Source organism: Drosophila nasuta, chromosome 3, assembly GCF_023558535.2.
Source record: "Drosophila nasuta strain 15112-1781.00 chromosome 3, ASM2355853v1, whole genome shotgun sequence".
Lineage (NCBI taxonomy): Eukaryota > Metazoa > Arthropoda > Insecta > Diptera > Drosophilidae > Drosophila > Drosophila nasuta.
Genome location: NC_083457.1, coordinates 47,202,299 through 47,223,947, shown reverse-complemented (window position 1 = coordinate 47,223,947; position 21,649 = coordinate 47,202,299). Strand labels below are relative to the sequence as shown.

Below are 21,649 nucleotides of genomic sequence, written 5' to 3'. Positions count from 1 at the left end.
ACACAATAACAATGAGGACAAAAGAGCAAATGTATCTCAAAACAACATTAAATAATTCATTTATTAATAAATCCACAATATATTATACTAATACGATTTTGCGGAATATCAAAAAATTGGGGCGCAATGCGAATGCTACGCATTCGGACTTCGGAGACACGTGAAGTTTGCTGCGATCGCAATTTTGTTATTTAACAGAATGCTTTCTGGTATTAAAATATTGTAATATACTAGAAACATTTGTGCTATTGCTTGAATATGTGTGAAAATATATTTAAGTAAGACATTAGATTGATTTTTTTTGTTTAAATCCAATAGAGCTGCTCAAAAAGTTAAAAGCAACACCAATGCAGTACAACTAGTAAATTTTTCTCAACACAAAAAGTGTGTTTAAAAACATTACATGCGGTCACACTTGCTCTGCAGCATAGCGTGGCGTCTCTTTGGGCGCAGCAATTTGAAGCTAACGATCGAAAAAAGTGTTTGCTGGAAAACGAAAAACCATAGTGGTCAGCTGTAAAACAACAAAGTGTCAAAATGAAAGCCGCCATGTAAGTCAAAAATAATAATTTATTGGAAATAGCAACTGAAATGAAAAGGACATTTCAATACAGGGCCCGAACGCCGATGCGTCCCCCGAAAACGCCGCGCGCAGCTCCGATGCCGTCCGCGCAGGCGCCACCGATGACCGAAGGGAAGCGACGGGACTTATCGGGAGGCAAACAACAGCCGCAGCAGCAGGACCCTGTGAATGTATTTTGTCGCGTTAGGCCGCTGCCATCCGATGGCGATCTAACTTGTATGCGCGTGAAGAATTCCACAACAATTGCGGTCAACCCGCAGGATCAGCACAAGCTTCTGCAGAATGGCGCTCAGCGTGAAATGCAATACATATTCAAGCACGTCTTTCAGTCCGATGCCACGCAACAGGATGTCTTTGCATCCGTCGCCCAACCGCTGGTCGAGAATCTGGTGCGTGGTCGCAATAGTTTGCTCTTCACATACGGCGTCACAGGCAGTGGTAAGACGTACACGATGACAGGGAATTCACGACATCGTGGCGTTATGCCACGCTGCCTTGATCTCCTTTTTCGCACCATTTCCGATTATCAGGCCAAGAAGTTTGTCTTCAAACCGGATAAATTGAATGGCTTTGAGATCCTGTCGGAGGAGGATGCACTGCTCGAGCGGCAGCAGGAGATGAATCAACGCTTTGCAGGGACTGGACGTTTTGCATTTCGACGCAAGGAATCAGATCCCGAGATCGCATCACAAGCCTCCGTGGAGCCAACGCCGCTTTCAGTGCTGGATGAGGACAACATGTATTCGGTGTTTATAACTTACGTAGAGATGTACAACAATAGCGTCTACGATCTCCTCGAGGATTCAGGCATACAGAAGTAAGTATTAAATCGATGAACTCGTGTAACAATGTTAATGCCAATGCTTTCATTTAGATCGTTGCAGTGCAAGATCATACGCGAAGACGCCAATCATCAGATGTTCGTGCACGGCGTTACTGAGGTGGAGGTGAAGACAGTCGACGAGGCACTCGAGGTCTTCCAGATGGGTCAGAAGCGCAAGCGCATGGGCAACACGGTGCTCAATGCGGAGTCCAGTCGCAGTCATTCCGTGTTCAACATACGTCTCGTCCAGGCGCCTACCGATTGCCAGGGCGAGCACGTTGTTCAGGACAAACAGAACATTACGGTCAGCCAGCTCTCGCTAGTGGATTTGGCGGGCAGCGAGCGTTCCTCGCGTACCAAGAACACCGGCGTGCGGTTGCGCGAGGCGGGCAACATCAACAATTCCCTGATGACGTTGCGCACGTGCCTAGAGTATCTGCGTGAGAATCAACAACAGTTGGGCCCCAATCCGGTGGCCAAGAAGATACCGTATCGCGACTCAAAGATCACGCACATGTTCAAGAACTATTTTGACGGCGAGGGACAGGTGTCGATGATAGTGTGCATCAATCCACGCATCGAGGATTATGACGAGAACATGGTAAGTGGTTTTTTCTTTGAAAGATCTGTTGTAGTTTTGAATTAGAGCTGCAAAAGTGGTTCTGAAGTAAGCGTTAACAAAGCAAATCATTGAAATTGCAACCTCAACGAAAGCTTGGCTTTAGAAATGAAGATTAGTTTAATTTTTTATCTAAATATATACACATTTTTGTGATTCATAACTGAGGAAACTATCAACGCACAGCTCAGAACGGCAAGAGTTGGGATACTGAATTTTTGTATTTTTCAGCATTTATATCATTAGAAGACGTTTCTCAATCTCAAACTATTTTAAATAACAAATAATCTGAAAACTCTTGGGTATTTAATTTTTAAGCAAATACACAAACCTTAGCAAGTATTTTAACCAGTGCTTATCTAAGACGTGAACCATTTGCAGCTTTTAAACATGTCAGCCTTTTTTACATATTTATTTATCGTATTTTTATTTATTTTATTTATCATATTTATCATCATTTTAAGTTACCCTTTTTATTCAATTACTGAAAATACACATTTATTTATCATATTTATATTTATTTCTTGATCATAGATTATTTTAGGTTAACATTTTTAATGCAACTGAAGTATTTGCTGTTTTTAAGTCCTGCTTTTATTAATGGTCTTTCTCTTTACTCTTTCACAGCAAGTGATGAAGTTTGCCGAGATGACGCAAGAAGTACAAATAGCGCGTGCCACACCCATAAAACCAGACTTGGGCCTGACGCCCGGACGTCGCAAGGCCAACAAATTGTTCAAGATTGCAGTGAACAATCTCAATGAGCTTGGCATACCTGAGGCCAAACAGCTCGAGATGGATGTGGGGCTGGTGTACAGTTTGGGTGCTGATTTCCCTCACTACCAGATGGATAGTCCCGAGACGGAGAGCAAGATACAGGAACTAATGGAGTACCTGGAGCAGCGCATCGATAAGCGACGCAAACTTCGCGCCAACATGGACTTAAAATGTGAGTTAGAAATCATATAATCTATTTTGGCACTTGGAATAACGAATGTGTTTTGTAGGCGATAATTTCCGACAGCTGTTAATGAACTTGGATCGCGACAATTTGCAGCTGCGCACGGAGCTGGCTTCGCTGAAAGCCGTCTACAAACAGGAGCGCGATCGTAGCGCTGCTCTGGAGAACAGAGTGCGCATCCACGAGAGCTCCATCGATGTGCTCAACAATACGGTGAGCAAACGCGAGCGACAGATACAGGAGCTGACACATAAGCTCAATGAACAGGAGCAACTGCTCTCGCAAAAGGAACAGGAGAAGGAGAAACAAAAGAAAAAGTTCAACTCCAAGCTGGCTGTCGAGTCTGACAAGAATAAGCGAGAGTTTGATCAGAAGCTGCGCGAGCAACGGGCCAAAATGCAGGAACGCATGCGCATCAAGGACGAGAAACTGCGACTGGTGTCCAACATACTGCAGTCGGAGGATGTGCCCAGTTTGCCGCGTTCCCAGAGCTCCGAGGATTTGCTAAATGACAAGAACCGCGATCACGATCGTGGGGCGTTCACAGCGCGCACAGAATCCTCGGTGCCGCCAACGACACGGACCGACATCTATTGTACACCTCGTCACGTAAGTCGATACTGTAGATCATTTAGGAGAATACATTGTAAATATATCAACTTTTCTAACAGGGTTTAGCTGCCGCCAACAATCGTCATCGACGCTCGCGTTCTGCTGGCGACAAGTGGCTGGAGCATCGTGCCGCCAATCCGGTGCCATTGGGCACCATCATGCAGCCTTATCTAAAGAATCGCAAGTCGGTTACCAAGCTAACCGACATGAAGCAACTGACTGACCATGGTGCCACCAAATACTGCCTCGTCTCCCAGGAGGCGGACACCGATGGCGATGTGGAGACAAAACTGTACAAGGGCAATGTGATTCCCACCTGTGGCGGCGGTGCCCAGGTTGTTTTTGAGGATGTCGAGTGTTTGCGTCAGAAGTCGCCAGTTCATTCGCCCACCCGGAAACGGCCAAGCAACAGCAATCTGTCAGCGTCCGCCTTTGGTGGGCCATTGCCCAGCACTGGACTCACGTCCGTCCAAGATGTCGCCTCGCGTTGCAATCTCGGCATCGAGGGACACAGCAGCAAGAAGTCCAAGATCTAAGGCTAGATCTGATTAATTTTTTCATAATTTTTGTATTATCACAAAGAACATTCGAAAGTGTTTTTTGCTTGCAGTTAATTAATTCATGTGTATTATACTAAAATGAATCGCAAATGAAGTGATTGTTTTAAGTTTACACACTCAATAAAGAGAAGTCTATCATATTGAATATTCAATTGAATTCGATGTTTTCAAACTTAACTTCAAACGTCAATTGCCTATTATTCAAATACAATTCAATGAAATTTTAAAATGAAACTTTTAACGTGAAAGGGGAAAATGCAGCTGGATCCAACGATTAAGAAAGTAAACCAAAGGGCGCAACTTTTAGAATTACTGCATTTATTGTTACGATTATTATGCCATAAAGTATTTCATAAATTATTGTGTAGAGTAATTCGCATACATATCCATGTTTTGTAGCTGTAACCCCCGGCCCCACCCGCCCTTTATTTCGTTTTTGTTTGTTTTCCAATCCCCGCGCCATTTTGTTTATTTTACGGTTATCCCGATGCATTTGTGATTTGCATTGAGAGTGTGTACAAATATATCGTATATCGAATTATCGCTTATCGTGTTATTGGCCGATTTGATGCGGTTTTGTAATCAAGTCTGTTGTTTGTTTAGAAAACGAAAAGAATGTAAACAAACATAAAATCACATGCACATGCATTTTTATTTAACTTTATTTGTTTTTTCTTCTTTTTTTTTAACTATTATTCCTGCGTTTATTCAGATTTATGCTTAAATTTGTAGATTAATTTCAATTACTAATAAATCAGTCTATAATTAAAATATATGTTCGCTTAATGCTTTTGTGTTTTTGTGTGTTTTGTTTGTTTTTCTCATTTTTGTTTGTTGTGTACTTGTGTGTGGATGTGTGTGTTTGAGTGTGTGAGTTGCTCCCCCAAATGAGTACCACGGAATACTTAACTCTTTATATATATAGATATAGATGTATATAAGACGTCTTGTTCAAGTCCTTCATCGGACTCTGCAGGCAATTCATTAAATTAAGGGTAAATTTTTGTAAGCTTATACCAACATACAATTTGAATGGAGCTCCCCATTTGGAAGCCTAATTTTTTTTTAACAAAACATAAAAATGAAGGGGAAGAATCAAATACATTATGTGGGTGTATTATTTATAAACAAAAACAGATTGAACGAATTGATACCACAACAGAATAGAACAGAAACGACAACTCAGGTGGAAAACCAAATATGATCTAACTGCATTATTAACATTAGCATATCTCAATCAATCAATCAATTCAATTAAACAATTTAATCAATATAAAGCTGTTGTTTTGTTTTTTGTTTCTTCATAAAGTTACGCGTTCATCGCGACACGGAACAAAAATTGTATAAGTGTATGTGTATATATACTTCTTATATGTATATATGCATAATACGTATGTATGTATTTATGTGCATATAGTATGTTGTACCGCTTACTTCGACTTTCAATGCTAATTTGCATGCATATATGTACGTATGTATTATGTATAATTGTGTTTTTGTGTTATCAATAAGAACTAAGAAGCAAAAATTATGCTATTGTGGAAACAAATTTAGGCTATAAAGCAACGCATTTGAAACAAATTATAACATTGAAAACATTACACGCGCGCACTCACAACCCAACTCCCCGTGTATGTGTATGTGTGTGTTGTGTGGTGTGTTTGTGTTGTGTTGTGTGTGCAGCTGCATTTGTTGGCAAGGCAAGCAACGATAACAATCCGATTATCGATAATAGATAGACGGGTCATCTTCGTGTATGTGTGTATGTTCTTATGTGTTGGCATTTCGATGAATATATGTGTGTGGTGTGTGTTTGTGTTTGCAATGAATATCTCGCCTCCGACGGGAGCTTTACGTGGAGCTCAAGCGATTGGTGGCCCTGGCTTTTGCGTGTATCATAACATAGAGTAGAGTGCGCCTTTCTTTGCTGCTAACGAATCGCAACTTGAAATGGAACAGATCTTCGCACAGATCCTATGAGCACTTCACACAAGCACCCTCCACATCAAAGTCCAAAACCATCAACTTTGTTTCCTCGGTGCCATTGCGCGATCCCACCGCACAAATCAGCTTTGTATCATTTGCTCTGCGTGTGAAGAAGAATTTATTTAAGTACACATTGAAAATGTTGTGGAAAGCGTTGAACTCACCTTATCCGCCACACAACGCCGCCGGAGCCACCCGAATCGAGCGCCACCAGATTGCGTATGAATTCGCCAGTCTTGACGTCCCACAACTTGACGGTGCCGTCATCTGAGCTGGTCACCACAAAGCGTGTATTGAATTGCAGGCAAGTGACAGCGGATTGATGCTTGTTTGGACCTGTGAATAAGGAAAACAATTAGTCAGGGAGTCAATCAATTAGTTACCCAATCATTCAATCATTCAGCTAATCAAATAGTGTCGGGATATAAACAAGTACGTCATTTAATGGGGCAATCAATCAGTCAGTAATTCAAGGACAATTACGAAATTTGTCAGTGAATCATTGGTAAATCAATCAACCAAATAATCAATCAATCAGTTAGTAACATAAAAAACGGCAAACAATTATTCAGGTAACAATTTATAGACAATCAATCAAGTTGTTGATTGAATAAGTTCAACCAGTAATATGTCAGTAAATTATTAAGTCAATTACTCAGAAGTCAAGCAATAAATCCACCATTTAGTAGTCAATCAATCATTCCGACAATCAGCTAGCTCATCAAGCAATTAGTACATTAGTAAAAGCATTACTCTACCATTTAGTAGTCAATCATTCATTGATAAATTGATCCACAATTTAGTAGTGTTAGTTAATTAGTCAATCAATCATTCGGACAATCGATCAATTAATCAGTTAGCTCATCAGGCAATTAGTCCACCATTTAGTAGTCAATCAATCAATCCGACAGCTAATCAATTGATCCACAATTTAGTAGTCAGTCAAGCATTAGTCTACCATTTAGTAGTCAATCAATCATTGTTCATTGATCCAATTGATCCACCATTTAGTAGTCAATCAATCAATCAATTAATCAGTTATATCATCAATGAATTAGTCCACCATTCAGACAGTTATTAAATCAATGAGATAGCTAATTAAAGAACTTCAAGCAATTAGTCCACCATTTCGTAGTCAATCAATCAATCAGTCAGTCAATTAAACAGTATTTACCCGATAGCGTTTGCAGACACTGCCCCGTTGTGATGTCCCACACTTTAACGGTCGAATCAGCATTGCCCGAGACGAGAATATTCTGACGCAGCTCCATTCCCGAGGTGAGACTCTGATGGCCCATCAACGTGTGCTTGCAGTTGCCCGTCTCCACGTCCCACACACGTATCGAGGTGTCCAGCGAGCCAGAGACGACATGAACGCCATCAAACTGTAGATAGACGTTTACGTTTAATCACAATTGAATTTTGATTTATTCAGTATGTGCTCCCATACCTGCAGTGAGTAGACGCGATTGGTGTGTCCCTGCAGCGTGTGCAAGCATTCCTGTCGCTCCGGATGCCAGATTTTGACCATGTAATCGTAGGCGCCCGACACAATCAGTTTGCCGTCGTATTGCACACAACGCACAGCAGCCAGATGACCGACAAGCACATGCAAACACGTGCCCAACTCAATGTCCCAAACACGCAGTGTTGCATCCCGCGAACCGCTCACCACCCTAAATAGCAACGAAAAGGGAAGAGTATGAGTGTCACTGAAGTAGAAGAAAGTATTCTCTGACTTACTTGTTGCCATGAAGATGCATGCAGCGCACAGTTGAGGTGTGTCCCTGTAGCGTGTGTACGCAACTGCCGCTGTCCATGTCCCACACCTTGAGTGTGCGATCCGTGCTGCCCGAAATTATGATGTTGCCCGACATCTGTGACGACCACACGCCCCCCGTGTGTCCCACCAATGTGCGCAGGCACTGCAAACCAAAGGAAAGCAAAGTTTAGAAGAAGATCAGCATAGATCGATTAAGTGTAAACTTACCTTGCCATTGACAGCGGACCACACTTTGAGCGTATTGTCGTCGGAGCCAGATACAATGCGATTGCCCGAGAACTGCAGGCATGTGATGACATGATCATCGTGACCCTTGAGCACCTTCGGTTTACGCACTGGACGCGATCGCCAATTCATCTCGATGATATGCTGTCGCATGTAGGCCGCCTTCCACGGCGACGCAATTGGCGGCATGTTGCCATCGCGTCCCCGCTTGGGCCGATCGCTGCTCGACTCGGTGAGTATTTGCGCCTTGCGGCACTTTTCCTTCCACAGCAGATTGTCGTCGCAGAGGAAACGCCAGCTGCGACACGTTTGCGCCGCACGCAACAAATCCTTGGGGTCCAGATACGAGAGCACAAAGAGCGCAAGTTCGCGGGGCAGCAGCGAGATGAAATCCCGCTGGAATTGCGGCTCGATTACCTTCATCATGTGACGGACTTGCGATGGATCACAGTTATCGATCAGTCGATCCACGGCCAGCAGACGTTCGGCATGCGACCAACGCTGAAATTGCGCCAACCAATGCTGCAACTCCGGCGGCGGATTATCGCGTGTCGGCATTAATGCACGCGGCGTGCGTCGTCCCACTCCCGCCGGTGAACTACCGACGCCAGACAATCCCAAACCCAAGCCCAGACCACCGGCTGTGGGGGTCAACGAGATGAGGCCCGAGGTGGAGGTAGAGGACGAGGAGCGTGGCGTCGAGGCAAAATCGTAGGCAATGCGCTTGCGACTATTGTCCCCAGCACTGTCCGCATGTCCAGCAGCTCCGACGCCTCCTGCGCCGCCGCTGCCAGTAACACTCAGGTTATGCTCACCATCCAGCAGCCGTCCCTCATTGTACTTGCGCTTTCGTTGCTGCTGCTGTTGCTGTTGGGTATTGTAGATTGTCGATGCTGCCGACGATGACGCTGAGGATATAATGGACAGCGTATTGTCGCCTTCGCCATTTGAGGTGGCCTGCTGATGCTGAAGGTGCTGATGATAGCCCCCGATGGCATCGATGGCATCCATGTCGTGCATATCGCTGAGACTGGCATTGCTGCCACTACGACTGCCAGCCACGAGGCTATTCTGACACGTGCACACCTCCTCCAGATCGGAGCAGTTGTTCTCCTCATCACAATTGCCCCACGGCTCGTCGGCACTGAAATCTCCCGGCTCGGCACCGTGACCCGCGTTATTATCGTTGCCATTATTCGCTCCATTCTCCTCGACAACCACTTCCAGCACTATGACATCGTTGGCACTGTTGCGTGTCGCTTCCACTCGGCGGCGCGAACGAAAGTTGCCCGCATTATTTGCATTGCCAGCGGCGGATGCTGCTGCTGCGCCGTTGTTTCGTCCCAGAAATATGCTCATGGTTTGGGCGCTGGCATTCACCTGCCGTGGAGCCGATGGCTTTGACACGGGCGCATAATGGCAACGTGCAAACGATGATGCGGATGATGTGCCCGATGTCGAGGGCTGTGCATCGACATCGACGGCGCCAGCTGAGGATGCTGAGGAGGAGGAGGAGGAACTGCCGCCGCCGCCAGTGCCAAATGCTGTGTGCACAACGCTCGTTCGACTGCACCCACCATCCTGGCTGGTCTGCGAAGCAACCGAGCTGAATGATGTGGCTGCCGAAACCGGAACAGCGGCAACAGCAGCAGTTGACATTGTTGTGGTGTCTTTATTCTCGGTCGTCGACGTGGACGTAGAACTGCCGCCACCGAGCACAATAATGTGATCATTCGAGTTTGTATTCGTGCAGACGTCTGTGCGATTGTTGCCTGAAGTAGATGTGGATGTTGATGCATTACTACTGCTGCTGCTGCTGCTTTTGTTGGGCTCCACAATCACCGATGATGACGATGACGACTTGAGCTTGGCATTGTGCTGTGGACAGCTGCTCAAGGTGGAGCTCAAATTGAGTTTGGCAGTGGACTTGCTCAGTCGGTTGTTGGTGTACTTGCGGCTGCTTGTCGGAGTCGTTGACAGATCTTTGTAGGCGCACTAAGTGTAGAAAAGTGGAATGTGAGTTTCCAGCACGATTCGCTTCGATTATATAAATGATTATAATGCCAACTTACCTTGCTGTCCGAGGAGAAGGCGCGTCCATTGCTGCTGCTGCTGGGCCAATCATCGTTGCTGCTCCCAGCAGCGGCAGCGGCAGCAGCTGTTCCTGCTCCCTCAGCAGCTGCGGCGGCATTAATCAGACTTAGATTGAGGCGATTCTTCATGACGAGACGTGTGGTGCCAATCACAATGCCGCCAGTGAGCCGTTGCTCCCTCTCAAAGTCGGAACGCTCTATCCGATCCATTGACTCAATGTCCGCCCTCGATGGGCAGCAACTTGAGCTAGCGTTGGACGTTGCTGACTCAGCCGTTGCTGCTGCAGCAGTTGCATTACTATTATTGTTGTTGTTGTTGTTGGCATTGTTGAGGCTCATTTGCTTCAGCCGCACAGACATTTGTCTGTCGTGCAGCGATGTGGATGCTACATCTGCCAGTCCGCATCCAGTTTCAGACTTAACTCCTCTTGTTGTTGTTGTCGTGGTTGACGCTGTGGCCACCTGCTCCTGCTGCTGCTGTTCCTGCTCATCATCCGCACACGTATCCGCAACATCGAACTCATCGCTAAGACGCTTCGGTTTGCCCGTCGCCAGCAGTTCGGATTGTGGAGCGTGGTGATGCTTTGCAGCTGCGGCAACATGATGATGATGATGGGTATGATGAGTATGTGATTGCGGCTCGTCGACGACGGGCGTCTCTAGGAAGATTTTCGAGCCGTCGGCCGTGGTGATGATGCCATTTCCATCGCCATTGCTGCCATCCATTTGTGAAGTGTTGGCGCAATCGATGGGCATTGACTGTTCCACAACATCATCATCATCCGCATCCGCATCCCCTTCAGCATCATCATCGTCATCGACATCATCGACATCGCCCTCGGCATCATCATCATCATCTTCGACGATTTCGTCCTCATCGAAATCGTCATCATCATTTAAAAGGCACACAACGGGCGGCTCGTTGTCGTTAAAGAAAACGTTCTTTATCGAGCTAGCGCTAACGCTGTGATCCTCGGATGCGGAATGTCGATTCATGCTCCCGCTTCCGTTGCCGTTGCCATTGCCCTCATTCCCATTGAGCGTGTCTGTGGAGGAGCTATCGTCAACGGGGACGACAACAACAACATTAGAAGCAGCAGCAGCTGCCGCTGTGGCAGCAACAACAGCCGCTGTGGCAGCAGCAGCAGCTGGATCATCTGTAGTCGTCGAGGCAACCGAGGCAGCCGCATCCGCCGTACTCGTCGGCAGTGAGTTGGAAGAGCTAATCTCGAATGTCTCCATCTCTAGCACGCCCGTCTCGCTGCTGGACTCATCATCGTCGAGAACTACGGCGTAGCCATGTTGCGAGTGAGACGAGACACTGTCCTCCACATCAACTTCCCTCAGCTTGGACATAGATTTGTTTTCCCTTTCCGATCCGGCTCTGACTTCTCCCTCCACCTCTCCTTCTCCTCCTTCTTCTGCCTGGCTAGTGCTTGGCTTTGGCTGTGATGGTGCTTGTTGTTGTTGCTGTTGTTTTTGGGGTTGTTGGCGAGATGTCTCCGGCTTAAGTTTGCTAAGCTTCCGCTTCCGCTCGTGCTGAGCGTCCTCTGCGGTATCACAACTATGACTGCTAGCAGCTGGACATCCTTTTTCCATAATATTTTCCACCAAAAACACCGAAGAATTCTGATCTCTCTCGCTCCTGCAAACAATTAAGGAACGCACATTAATACAGTTTGAAATTATAGTCACCGATTACTACAGATCAGTCTTGCAAGTTCGATTCATATTTATTAATCAAAAATAGCTGTTTTTTTTCGCACGATCAATCAGTGCAAAGTAGGAATTTTGGCTTGTTCACATTTTACTTGTTCAAATAAAAATAAATAACAACAAAAAAATATTCTTTACAAATTAAAATTGTGTTCTCGTTCTTTCACATTTCTTCTAATTTTAAGTTAAAACTAAATTCTCTATTCAATTCAATAGCGAACACATTTTGGATTACTCCCACACATTTGACAATTTCTAATATCTAAGAATATTGGAACATTACAAAATAAAAAAAACAACTCCACGTATTTCAATAGTTTTTAAAGAACTTTACTTTTTGCAGATGTAATGATCTTCAACTTACAAGAAGATCAACACAATTATTATAAAATAATATCCTTCGCCTGGATGAACGAACCGACAGCGACGCTCTGACAAAAAAAAGGTTCCCACGCAATGCGACCCAGAGGAGCAAGATGATCGTGTGCAGTTATCTCGCTCACGCTCAAATGCGAATGTGAACGTGAAAAAAAACGAAAATCAAAATCCAAAAGAAAAGAAAAGCAGTGGGAAAAATGTCTGTCTATAAAGCAGCAGACATCGGCGTCGACGTCGCTGTCGCCGTTGACGTCGCTGTCTTCTCTGAGCAATCAAAAACTGGCAAAGGAAATCACAAAAGTGCATCAGCGGCGGAAGAAGCTAAAACGGCGCGAAGTAGAATAGCCAAAGAAGATGAAACGGGTATTACAACAACACTAACACAAGCACAGGCGCGCAAACACACACACATGTGCAGACAGGCAGAGAGGGAGACAACGCACACACACTCACACACAGCGATGCACACAAGGCAGGCAGATCAGTAGCCAGGTAAAGGCATGCAAGATGACAAGAGCAAAAGTAACGGACGGAAGAAGAAGCAATAAAGATACACACCACCACCAACAAACATAAGCAGCAGAAGCAGCAACAACAACAACAAAGGCGATGGCGTACACCTTGCAATTTAAGCCGCTATCTGTTCGCGCTCTCTCTCTGCTCTCGCATGACCAGCGATAACTACGAAACAGCCAACCTCATGCGTTCCCTTTCTTTCTTGCTACCTCTCTCAGCATCAATTTAACACACACACAAGCAGATGCAACTGAAAAAAGGGATCACAGCAGACGTCGGCAGCGGGATGATGCTCCCTGCTGTCGCTGCTGCAATCGCAGTCGAATAACAAAGACCTATCGATCGCAAAGGAATTTTCTTTGCGCTCACACAAACGTAACCACGTGTATGTGTAGATCCTGTGTTGCATCACTTTTAAAACAGATCAGATGTGCGAGTATGTGTATGAGAATGTCGCTCTCAAACCCTCCCTGTGGAAAAGGAATGGCTGTTGACCTCCACAAGGTTTAAGGGTCTAAGAGCCTTCGCCATAGTTTCGCTTCATTTTTATTTTCTTTTTTACGCGTTACCTGTGCGACCACAACACGGGCCCAGGACTAGAGAGTAAGACTGAGAATATTGAAACTCTCGCTCACAAACACACGCATATGCTATCATCAAGCATTATTGCTATTTTTAAGGCTCAAATAGAGAAACGGCCATGCAATTTTAGCATTTAAATTGACCAAATAATATACGACTATATCATCTAGCTACAATTGAATAAGAAATTCCATCAATTTAACTGATTTTTATAGGCCCTAACCCCACTTTTCTGCACCTGCACTGCGACGAGAAGCAGAAGCCAGCCCCATAATTCGTGGAGCAAACAACAAAAGAAAAAATGTGAACATTGTTGTACACATACACACAGACACACCAACACAAGCAAGGCATCAACGTCGAATGTCGTGTATGCACACACACACACGCACTCTCACACATACAGAACAAATGTCACGACATGCATGAGAAAATGACGTTTACTTTACCCCTAGATAACTCTTATTTTTTTCACTTTGAACTACAGATTTCATATATTTGGTACACAGTTGAGGTTTGCCGTTCTAGTTTAGCTAAATTGTTTAATTATTTCTTCCGTTTTACACTTTTTGCGTTTAGCTCACCCATACACGCACACGCACTCACTCACACACACACACGCACACTTGCACTGCACAAGAAGCAGTTGGCACTGCTGGGCCCACGTTTAATTGAATCGTTTACCACGTACGTTGCTGGGCCGTTTTCTTCAAGATATTGTGTTACTTATCCAGTATTTTTGTTTTGTTTAAGCGTACTAGTTTTATCCGGACAACAAAAACAAAATTCTTAAATTCAGACAGAAAAATAACTAAATGACTTGAGCTGCGCTGCCACTGAATGTTAGCAGCACCAAAAGTATCGAGACGAAGCATCGATATACTCGTGGCATCGCTGTGCAATCGGAATGTGTGTGACTGTTTTGTTTTTATTATCTCTACAAAAAAACGATACTATTGGCGGTGACTATTCGATTGTATTATTATGTGTTTAATATGCATATTTATTATTTAGTTTTCTCTTGTTTTTGAGCTAAAATCTAAATTAACAAAAATGTAGGCATAACATTGTACAATTAGACTGCACAAAAATTCATATAAAAATATGTCATGTTTTTGCGAACAAAAACGGTTACACCACAAATAATATCGATGTGCGAAAAATTCGAAGGCAATCGATTGTAAGCATTTAAATCAAGTCGCAGACCCATTAATATCAGTTTAGCTTTGACGATGGCTACAACGGCAGAGGTATCTGAGGGACTTGGTGACCTGGTGTCCCAGTACCTGGAAAAGGGAATAGTGCTGATTATTGCTGACTTGCTCAGTTTAATAACGGTATCATCCTGCCTGGTTATTAAGGTACCGCAAATAAACACCATACGCGAGAACAAATCCTCAAAAGGTAAATTTACGAGATATTCCACCCCCGCAAAAAAAAGGAACTGACTTTCTAATTTTTTTTTTCGCTCACTTTTAAGGTATTAGTGTGCTTGGATTATGTCTGGAACTATTCAGCTACACGGTGATGATGTCCTACAATTATACATCGGGCTATGATTTTCTCTCGTATATGGAATACCCTGTATTATTGCTTCAGGAATATGTGCTCATCTATTATGCATTCAAGTATCAGGATCTGCTTGACAAGCGTACACAGATCTTTGCCGTCTTCTATGCAACGATAGCGACTCTTATATACCTAAAACTCTTTCCCATTATCATCCTTACGTTCCTAGTGGTGAGTAATAATCATGCATTGATTAGAAACTTTGGCAAGATAACGGTTGCCGTCAGTTCGACGTAGTTCAAACTCGTTTACTGTGAACTCCATTAATTAACTAATTATGTTATCTTGATGGCGCTCAAAACTAGTTTATGTTTTTGTTTGTTAGAAAGAGATGCTCTTATCCGAAACAAAGTGAACCTATTTGAACTGGGCATCTTTGCTTCAAGGTCAAGAGTGTTTTGTTTGTTGTATAATATTTGTGATGCTGCTATTTATAAATTGTCATCCACCAATTGTCTTAAGAGCAGTCTGCTCACATTAGATTATTTATTTATATACTATACACATATATTTGTATTATGATGGATTTTACCATTGATATATGTGGTTCATCAACAGCCTTTCTGCACACCCATCGGAGCCACGAGTAAAGTACTGCAACTGATTGCCATACTGCGTACCAAGGATGCCAGCTCCGTTAGCCGCACAACATGGGCACTATCCGCCTTCACTAACATGAGTAAGTGCCTCGATAATTGAACAACAATCAGAGCTTGCAATAGCTACACAACAGTTTACTAATTATAATTAAAAATTAGTCAGTGTGCGTTTGCTCACTAAATTAAGTTGTGTGCTTATCGAAAACACGAACCAGCTGTGACATTATTTTGAAAAGTAATATGTATAAGCGATATATCTTTAATATCTTTTTTGTATCCGGTTCAATAGCCCGCATATATACGGTGTACGTGCAATCCCATGACGTGATGCTGCTTTCAAATTTCCTGATATCCACGTTCCTCAGCTCTGCTGTCTTTGTTGCAGCCTGTGTGTACAAGCAAAAAACAAAGACGGCATAAACTCACTACGAATAGTGACAGCTCCGATATCCACAATACGGATCTACAAAAAAACACAAAGGACTCGTGATCACAATTTTTGTTATCAGCCATTTTACTATTATTTCAATTTATAAATTTAAGCAAATATATATGCTTCGAAAAATATGTATATAGTATTTGTTTATATACACATACACTAGACCTTCTTTTCGGGCGCTTTACCCTTTTTACATATTGAAAAAAATTGAAAGTCAAACAAGAGAATTTGACCGGAAGTTTCAGAGAGAATTGGTCATATTAAAATCAGATTGTTAAGAATCTCATCAGAAATGTTATGGTAACCAAAAAAAAAAAAAAAATTTGAATCTAAATCTTGATTAAATACTTCGAAATTTAGCAAATTAGTTGTTTGAGTTAATCTGTTTTTTAAAAGTTGATATAAATTAATTTTAAACTTTTTGTCTGAAATAGAAAATAACCCGATTTTCTAACATCAATCTTCAACGACACAACAAACAATAACTCCAAAGACATTTTGAATAATTTGGTAATGTTTAATATCAATTTGGTTGGTGTCGCACATTCCTCACATAGTTAAATCGTGGACGAGCCGCAAATGCTCCAGATCTGTGAAATCTCTGAAATGGTGGAAACTGTGGATATGGGGCAAAGTAAGGCCGTGGTGGACGGGGATTCATTCCAAATGGCAACATCGGGGGATACATTGGATCGTAGTGTTGTCTTGGTGGATGCGGATGCGACCAGCCCTGTGAATACAATGACTGCAATTAGCATGGCCTGATTTATATAAATCAATCGATTTACTAACATAAGCATAGTTATAGTCGGCGGCAGGAACTGGCACAGGAACAGTTATTATTCGAGGGGTTCGCGATCGACTGCGGCTACGACTTCGCCGGCGACGCGAGAATGAAGATGACGAAGTGACCTTTTTGTAGCTGCCACTTCGACTACGCCTGCGGTCATAACTTCGGGACCGTTGTCGTCGTAGTCGGTCTCTGCTTCTATCAGCGGAACGGGATCTCGATCGGCTACGTTGACTGCGTCCATACCTCGGAGCTCTTGGTGGTGTTGTGCGTCTTGTTCTTTTGCGCAGGTTCTGCACTCGGTCTCGCTCACGCGCTTCATCAGCGAAATATGGTATCTTTTTGGGCTGGCGTCTTTCGGAGCCTAAATGCAATTACACATACATATAAAAGAGCATTTCAGTATTACGCATTAGGGCAAAGGCAGTGCTGTAGTCTTTTCTCTCGCTCGCTCCCGAACGGTCTTCCATCTATCGTCTAACGATTGATTATTGCGCGTTGCTTTTGGGAAGTGCATCGTCGCCCTTCAGCTTGTTAGAAAATCACTTTCACAATGCCACACTAGAAAAAAAACAACAAAAACAACATTGTAGTCACAATGTAGCACTGGTATAATGTTTTCACAATACACACCTCTCGGAGTACGGCTACTGCTGTCAGCATTCATTATTAATTTTGTGTAAAATAATGCACTTGCAGTTTCGATGAGAATTGTGGCCGGTTCATTAATGATGGCAATGGTACAGCGATGTATCTAAACATCGAAGTGCATCGATTGTTTAAGTATCGATACACAATGTTTAGAAGAAGTTTTTCATATTCGATTTAATTAGAATAATAGGCCATCATAAGATTATTTAAGTGACAATAAGTTTTTAAATATTGCATATTTAGATGTTTTTCATTTAATTTTAATTACAGAAAATTATTATTTTTATTAACAAAAAATGTAAGCATTTTTCAATATATACAGGTACATATATCGATAGGTAAATTAATCGCAGCGCGAACTTTGTTTTCGAAAAATCAACAACATAATTCAAATTGAGTTCTTTTATTTATTGCTGCTAACTCCTAAACTCCTGTTCATATTTGTAAAAAAAAACCATTGTTAGTCATATTCTTTTTAATATAATAATTTTAATTCATTGGTATTCATTACTTTGATTAGAGAGTTTCCTAACTATCCGCATAGAATGCTACGGCCATAGCGCCCACCACAACCAGTACAAAAGCCGCATAGATGGCCACACGTTTCCAATCTATATTTAATTTGGTAGGCTCAACATCCACAGCTTTGCGTTCCTTAGGCTTGCGTTTACCGAACTTTTGTTCGAATTTTTCCAGCTCCAATTTATTCTTTGCCTCCTCCTGACGCAATCGCAGGTCCAGCTCCTGTTGCTCCGTCGCCTGGGCCTTTGATCGTTCGGCCTGACAATTCTCATCGCATTCCAAGTGTGTTAGACCAGCTCGATGCTTGTCACAGGCAACCTCCAATTTAATACGCTTACAGCTGCAGTATATGCGCACCTTTTTCCGACACAGCTGCGGATTGGGGCACTTGCCCGAGTGGCATATGGCCATACAGCGATGCCCACAGCCAAGCTGTAATTAAAAAGACGTTTGAAATGCAATTGCAAAACTCTCGCGAATACAACACATACGTTCTTGATGCAGCGATTGCCGCAGCTGCGCAGTTTCTCGCGAAGCTCCGACACAATGCTTTCCTCAGTGTTGAATTCGCTGTAATACTCGCTGCACTTGTACACAATCTGATTGAGAGCACAGTGGCATTTTTGCTTGATGACCGAAGCACATGGTGCACATGGCGCCGGATGACAGCCTCTGGCACAAGCATGTACACAACCTGCTGGCCGAGCAATGTCACATCCTTGCTCGCAATTGCCACAACCCAGCTGCTGTTGCATATCCTGGGGATTTGGCACGGCGTGACAGACGAGTTCGCAACTGTGATTCCCACACTTCAATTGTCGTGCACACTTGCGCTGGCATGATGTGGGCTTTGAGTTCCAACACGGCCAAGTGGCAACCTCATGGCCACCAATGCAGGTGACAACAACTCCCTGCTCACAACGTGGATGGGGCAATGCGCGATATTCATACTGTCAAAGGCAAGGTTGTAAAGTTAGGGATTACAAATCATTGAATTCGTCATTCACATTACCTTATTGCCACGTGTTGCACGTGAATCCGTTGGCTTTAACACCCGGTTGGCGGCATGACAACGCGCCTGACAAATGTGTCCACAGCCGCTCGAGTCATTGGGCAATCCACATGGCTGGGTGCAGGGCGGGCATTCGCCTTTATGGCAACGATGCTTGATGGCATGATGACATTTCGCTGTGATGCTGCGATAGAAGTACGAAATTAGAGATTGAAACAAACTATTTGGAATTGATTGGCTACGAACCGACACAGCTCGGGGCAGGCAATGCGTGCATTCTTTTCCCGACCACACGGCACATTGCGTCGCGTCTTGCCGCAGCGACAGTTAACCTGCGATTCCACTTTGCAGGGATAACACGGTCCATTGTGGCAGACGGACTGACACTTGTGCTTGTTGCAGCTCAATTGCTTGCCGCAAATCTTTTCGCACGGCGGACACTGATCACCGCAGCACTAAGTAAATAGATCATATTGAGTGTCAGTTACACATAGAGCAAAAGAAAGGTCGCATACCTTGCGATTGCAACCATGCTTGCCACAATCACGCATCTGTTTGCACTTCGTTTCGCAGGTGAACTCCTTGGAGCAGGGCAACTCCTTCTCATGCAAGCCGCAGCGACACTTCTTCTTCGTTCTCACCAGACACTGCAAGGCATTTGCAGTTCTTAGATATGTATATGAAACCCTTTGCCCGATTTGGGACTTACCAAATTGCAGGGGCCACGATGACAGCGTTGCGCACAAGAGTGCTTGCCGCAGGACAAAAGTTTCTGGCAGGTATCGCCACAAGTTTCCGCCGCCTCACCGCAAATGCCCGCTTTGATCTAGAAAGCATGACATCGTTATATTTGTTAATCTCTTAAGCAGTCTACATTTGACTTACGGTCTTGCCACACGGGCAGCTGCGCACGCTTAAAGGACATTCGCCGCCTCCACAAGGTCCAGCATGGCACACCTTGTCGCAGTTGTGAACGCCGCAGGCAAACGAAGCGCCACAAATCTAAAAAGGATAAAAATACGAAAATTACTTGCAGTCTATTAACTAATCTGATTGGGGTTTTCTTAGGTTTTCTATACCCAACTGTGAAACACCAGCTACATTTATATAAAATAGAACAAAATAAATATGTTGTAAAGCTAACAATATATCTAATGCTAACAACTTTTCGAAGTTATGATTTGTCGACGTGACCAAACATAAATAATCTCATCAGCCTTTAGCTCTATTAGTTATTCAAACTAATTGGTAGACGAAGCACTGTCTAAACACATTAACTTGATTGGCAAGTAACCCTATCTTAAAATAGCATATCTTATCTAACTATTTTCACACATACTCTGTTGCACTTCCATTTGGGCTCGGAGCAATTGACAACCTTCGTTTCCTGCTTGCAATCACATGGCTGGGAGCTCTTGCTCGTGCACGGCGGACACTGACCAGGTCGATGACACTTCTGGTTGCACTTGTGCTTGCCACATGCTAAAAGCGCTTGACACTGCAAATATAAACCATTATGGAATAGAAATATAAGGTGAAATGCAAAACTCACGGTTTGCTGGCACTGCCAACTTTTGTCGAGGCAGCGCACCGAGCGTGGAGCGGATTTGCCACACAGACATGAGCAGTTCGCTAGTTGAGCGCAGGGCGGACATGGTCCGGGATGACAGAGCAGTTTGCAATCGTGACCACATTTCGGTTGCAGCAATTTTCCACAGATTTCACCGCACGAATGCGGCACTAGAAACGGTTGTGGCTGTGGGTTTGCCTCTTTGCCGCAGAAGCATTCGTATTGTGTTGGTCGATCGCTAGGTTGGTAATCACGTCGGCACTGTGGACAACACCAGTGCACGGCTTTCTGGCGCTTGGGCGGCACAAACTCGCCCAGATGATTGTAGTGTCCTTGGCTTCCATTCTGCTGCTGTTCGGCTTTCACCTTCATTTGCATCAGACTGTCATTGGCCCAACGCTGAATGCACTGCAAGTGGAAGAAGCAGTAACAGTTCTTGCAGGACCAAATTGACTCCACGCGTCGAATGCTGCCAATGCAGATGAGACAGGTGGCGGCACCCGAGTGCAAGGTGTTTTCCAGGAATGTTGCCGTACGATTTGCATCGTTGCGTTCAACGCTGCGTGCACCGCCTGGTGCGCTTTGGTAATGTTTATATAGCAAATCTGAAAACAGATAATATTTAAGGGGTAAAGAACACAACAAAAACAAGGGAAGAGGAGACACGTCATAGAATTGCTGTTAGTTGCATGTGTATACCCAGTATATGCTTTTCATCCAGTTCTCCTTCATCCTCAGAGCTGGAAGCGTACGTATCCATCATTTTTTGAGCGGCTGCCAAATTTTTGGCCTGGGCTTTATTAAATTTTTCCATTTTTACCGGTCAAATGAATATGAGGGCTCTTATTATAATAGAGACGGAGAAAGAACGATGACAGTATCGATGATCGATGTTTTTCACATTTTTTAACATCGATGCAAAAGTTATCGATATAGTCTTGCAACCATATTTTGTAATACTTAAGCCATAGGCTCTATCATCCCATACGAAATATTTACAATATTAAAATAAAGTGAAAATTAAATAAAAATTAGTTTATTTTATTTGTATCATACTGAT

General features: G+C 43.8%; 5 protein-coding genes across 7 annotated transcripts; 2 read left to right on the top strand and 3 right to left on the bottom strand.

Moving 5' to 3' along the window:
• The first annotated feature begins 391 nt into the window (after nucleotides 1-391).
• LOC132789307 (kinesin-like protein KIF23) lies at nucleotides 392-4,295 on the top strand. The gene is made up of 6 exons (XM_060797234.1): nucleotides 392-551; nucleotides 615-1,400; nucleotides 1,458-2,007; nucleotides 2,653-2,974; nucleotides 3,033-3,595; nucleotides 3,658-4,295. The coding sequence occupies exons 1-6, from the start codon at nucleotides 538-540 to the stop codon at nucleotides 4,132-4,134; spliced, it is 2,712 nt and encodes a 903-aa protein (XP_060653217.1). The 5' UTR covers nucleotides 392-537; the 3' UTR covers nucleotides 4,135-4,295.
• A 1,125-nt stretch (nucleotides 4,296-5,420) lies between these two features.
• On the bottom strand, nucleotides 5,421-14,322 carry LOC132793118 (F-box/WD repeat-containing protein 7). Of its 3 annotated transcripts, none has more exons than XM_060802793.1 (8): nucleotides 13,887-14,322; nucleotides 10,225-11,890; nucleotides 8,135-10,147; nucleotides 7,888-8,069; nucleotides 7,595-7,820; nucleotides 7,319-7,529; nucleotides 6,309-6,480; nucleotides 5,421-6,244 (listed from the first exon to the last, which is right to left on the bottom strand). In XM_060802793.1, exons 2-8 carry the CDS (start codon nucleotides 11,842-11,844, stop codon nucleotides 6,133-6,135), a joined length of 4,536 nt encoding a protein of 1,511 aa, XP_060658776.1. In that variant the 5' UTR covers nucleotides 11,845-11,890; nucleotides 13,887-14,322; the 3' UTR covers nucleotides 5,421-6,132. The 3 variants fall into 3 exon arrangements, with proteins under 3 accessions (XP_060658776.1, XP_060658775.1, XP_060658777.1); XM_060802792.1 differs by having other exon boundaries at nucleotides 14,129-14,322; XM_060802794.1 differs by lacking the exon at nucleotides 13,887-14,322 and adding an exon at nucleotides 12,326-12,483.
• A 115-nt stretch (nucleotides 14,323-14,437) lies between these two features.
• Nucleotides 14,438-16,172, top strand: LOC132793121 (solute carrier family 66 member 3). Its single transcript, XM_060802798.1, has 4 exons — nucleotides 14,438-14,841; nucleotides 14,918-15,177; nucleotides 15,565-15,685; nucleotides 15,895-16,172. The coding sequence occupies exons 1-4, from the start codon at nucleotides 14,670-14,672 to the stop codon at nucleotides 16,023-16,025; spliced, it is 684 nt and encodes a 227-aa protein (XP_060658781.1). The 5' UTR covers nucleotides 14,438-14,669; the 3' UTR covers nucleotides 16,026-16,172.
• A 305-nt stretch (nucleotides 16,173-16,477) lies between these two features.
• Nucleotides 16,478-17,664, bottom strand: LOC132793122 (female-specific protein transformer). Its single transcript, XM_060802799.1, has 3 exons — nucleotides 17,468-17,664; nucleotides 16,837-17,198; nucleotides 16,478-16,774 (listed from the first exon to the last, which is right to left on the bottom strand). Exons 1-3 carry the CDS (start codon nucleotides 17,499-17,501, stop codon nucleotides 16,568-16,570), a joined length of 603 nt encoding a protein of 200 aa, XP_060658782.1. The 5' UTR covers nucleotides 17,502-17,664; the 3' UTR covers nucleotides 16,478-16,567.
• A 287-nt stretch (nucleotides 17,665-17,951) lies between these two features.
• On the bottom strand, nucleotides 17,952-21,446 carry LOC132793119 (NF-X1-type zinc finger protein NFXL1). The gene is made up of 10 exons (XM_060802795.1): nucleotides 21,289-21,446; nucleotides 20,572-21,194; nucleotides 20,359-20,517; nucleotides 19,905-20,021; nucleotides 19,729-19,845; nucleotides 19,535-19,666; nucleotides 19,266-19,474; nucleotides 19,020-19,203; nucleotides 18,499-18,957; nucleotides 17,952-18,439 (listed from the first exon to the last, which is right to left on the bottom strand). The coding sequence occupies exons 1-10, from the start codon at nucleotides 21,401-21,403 to the stop codon at nucleotides 18,014-18,016; spliced, it is 2,541 nt and encodes an 846-aa protein (XP_060658778.1). The 5' UTR covers nucleotides 21,404-21,446; the 3' UTR covers nucleotides 17,952-18,013.
• Between the last annotated feature and the right edge of the window lie 203 nt (nucleotides 21,447-21,649).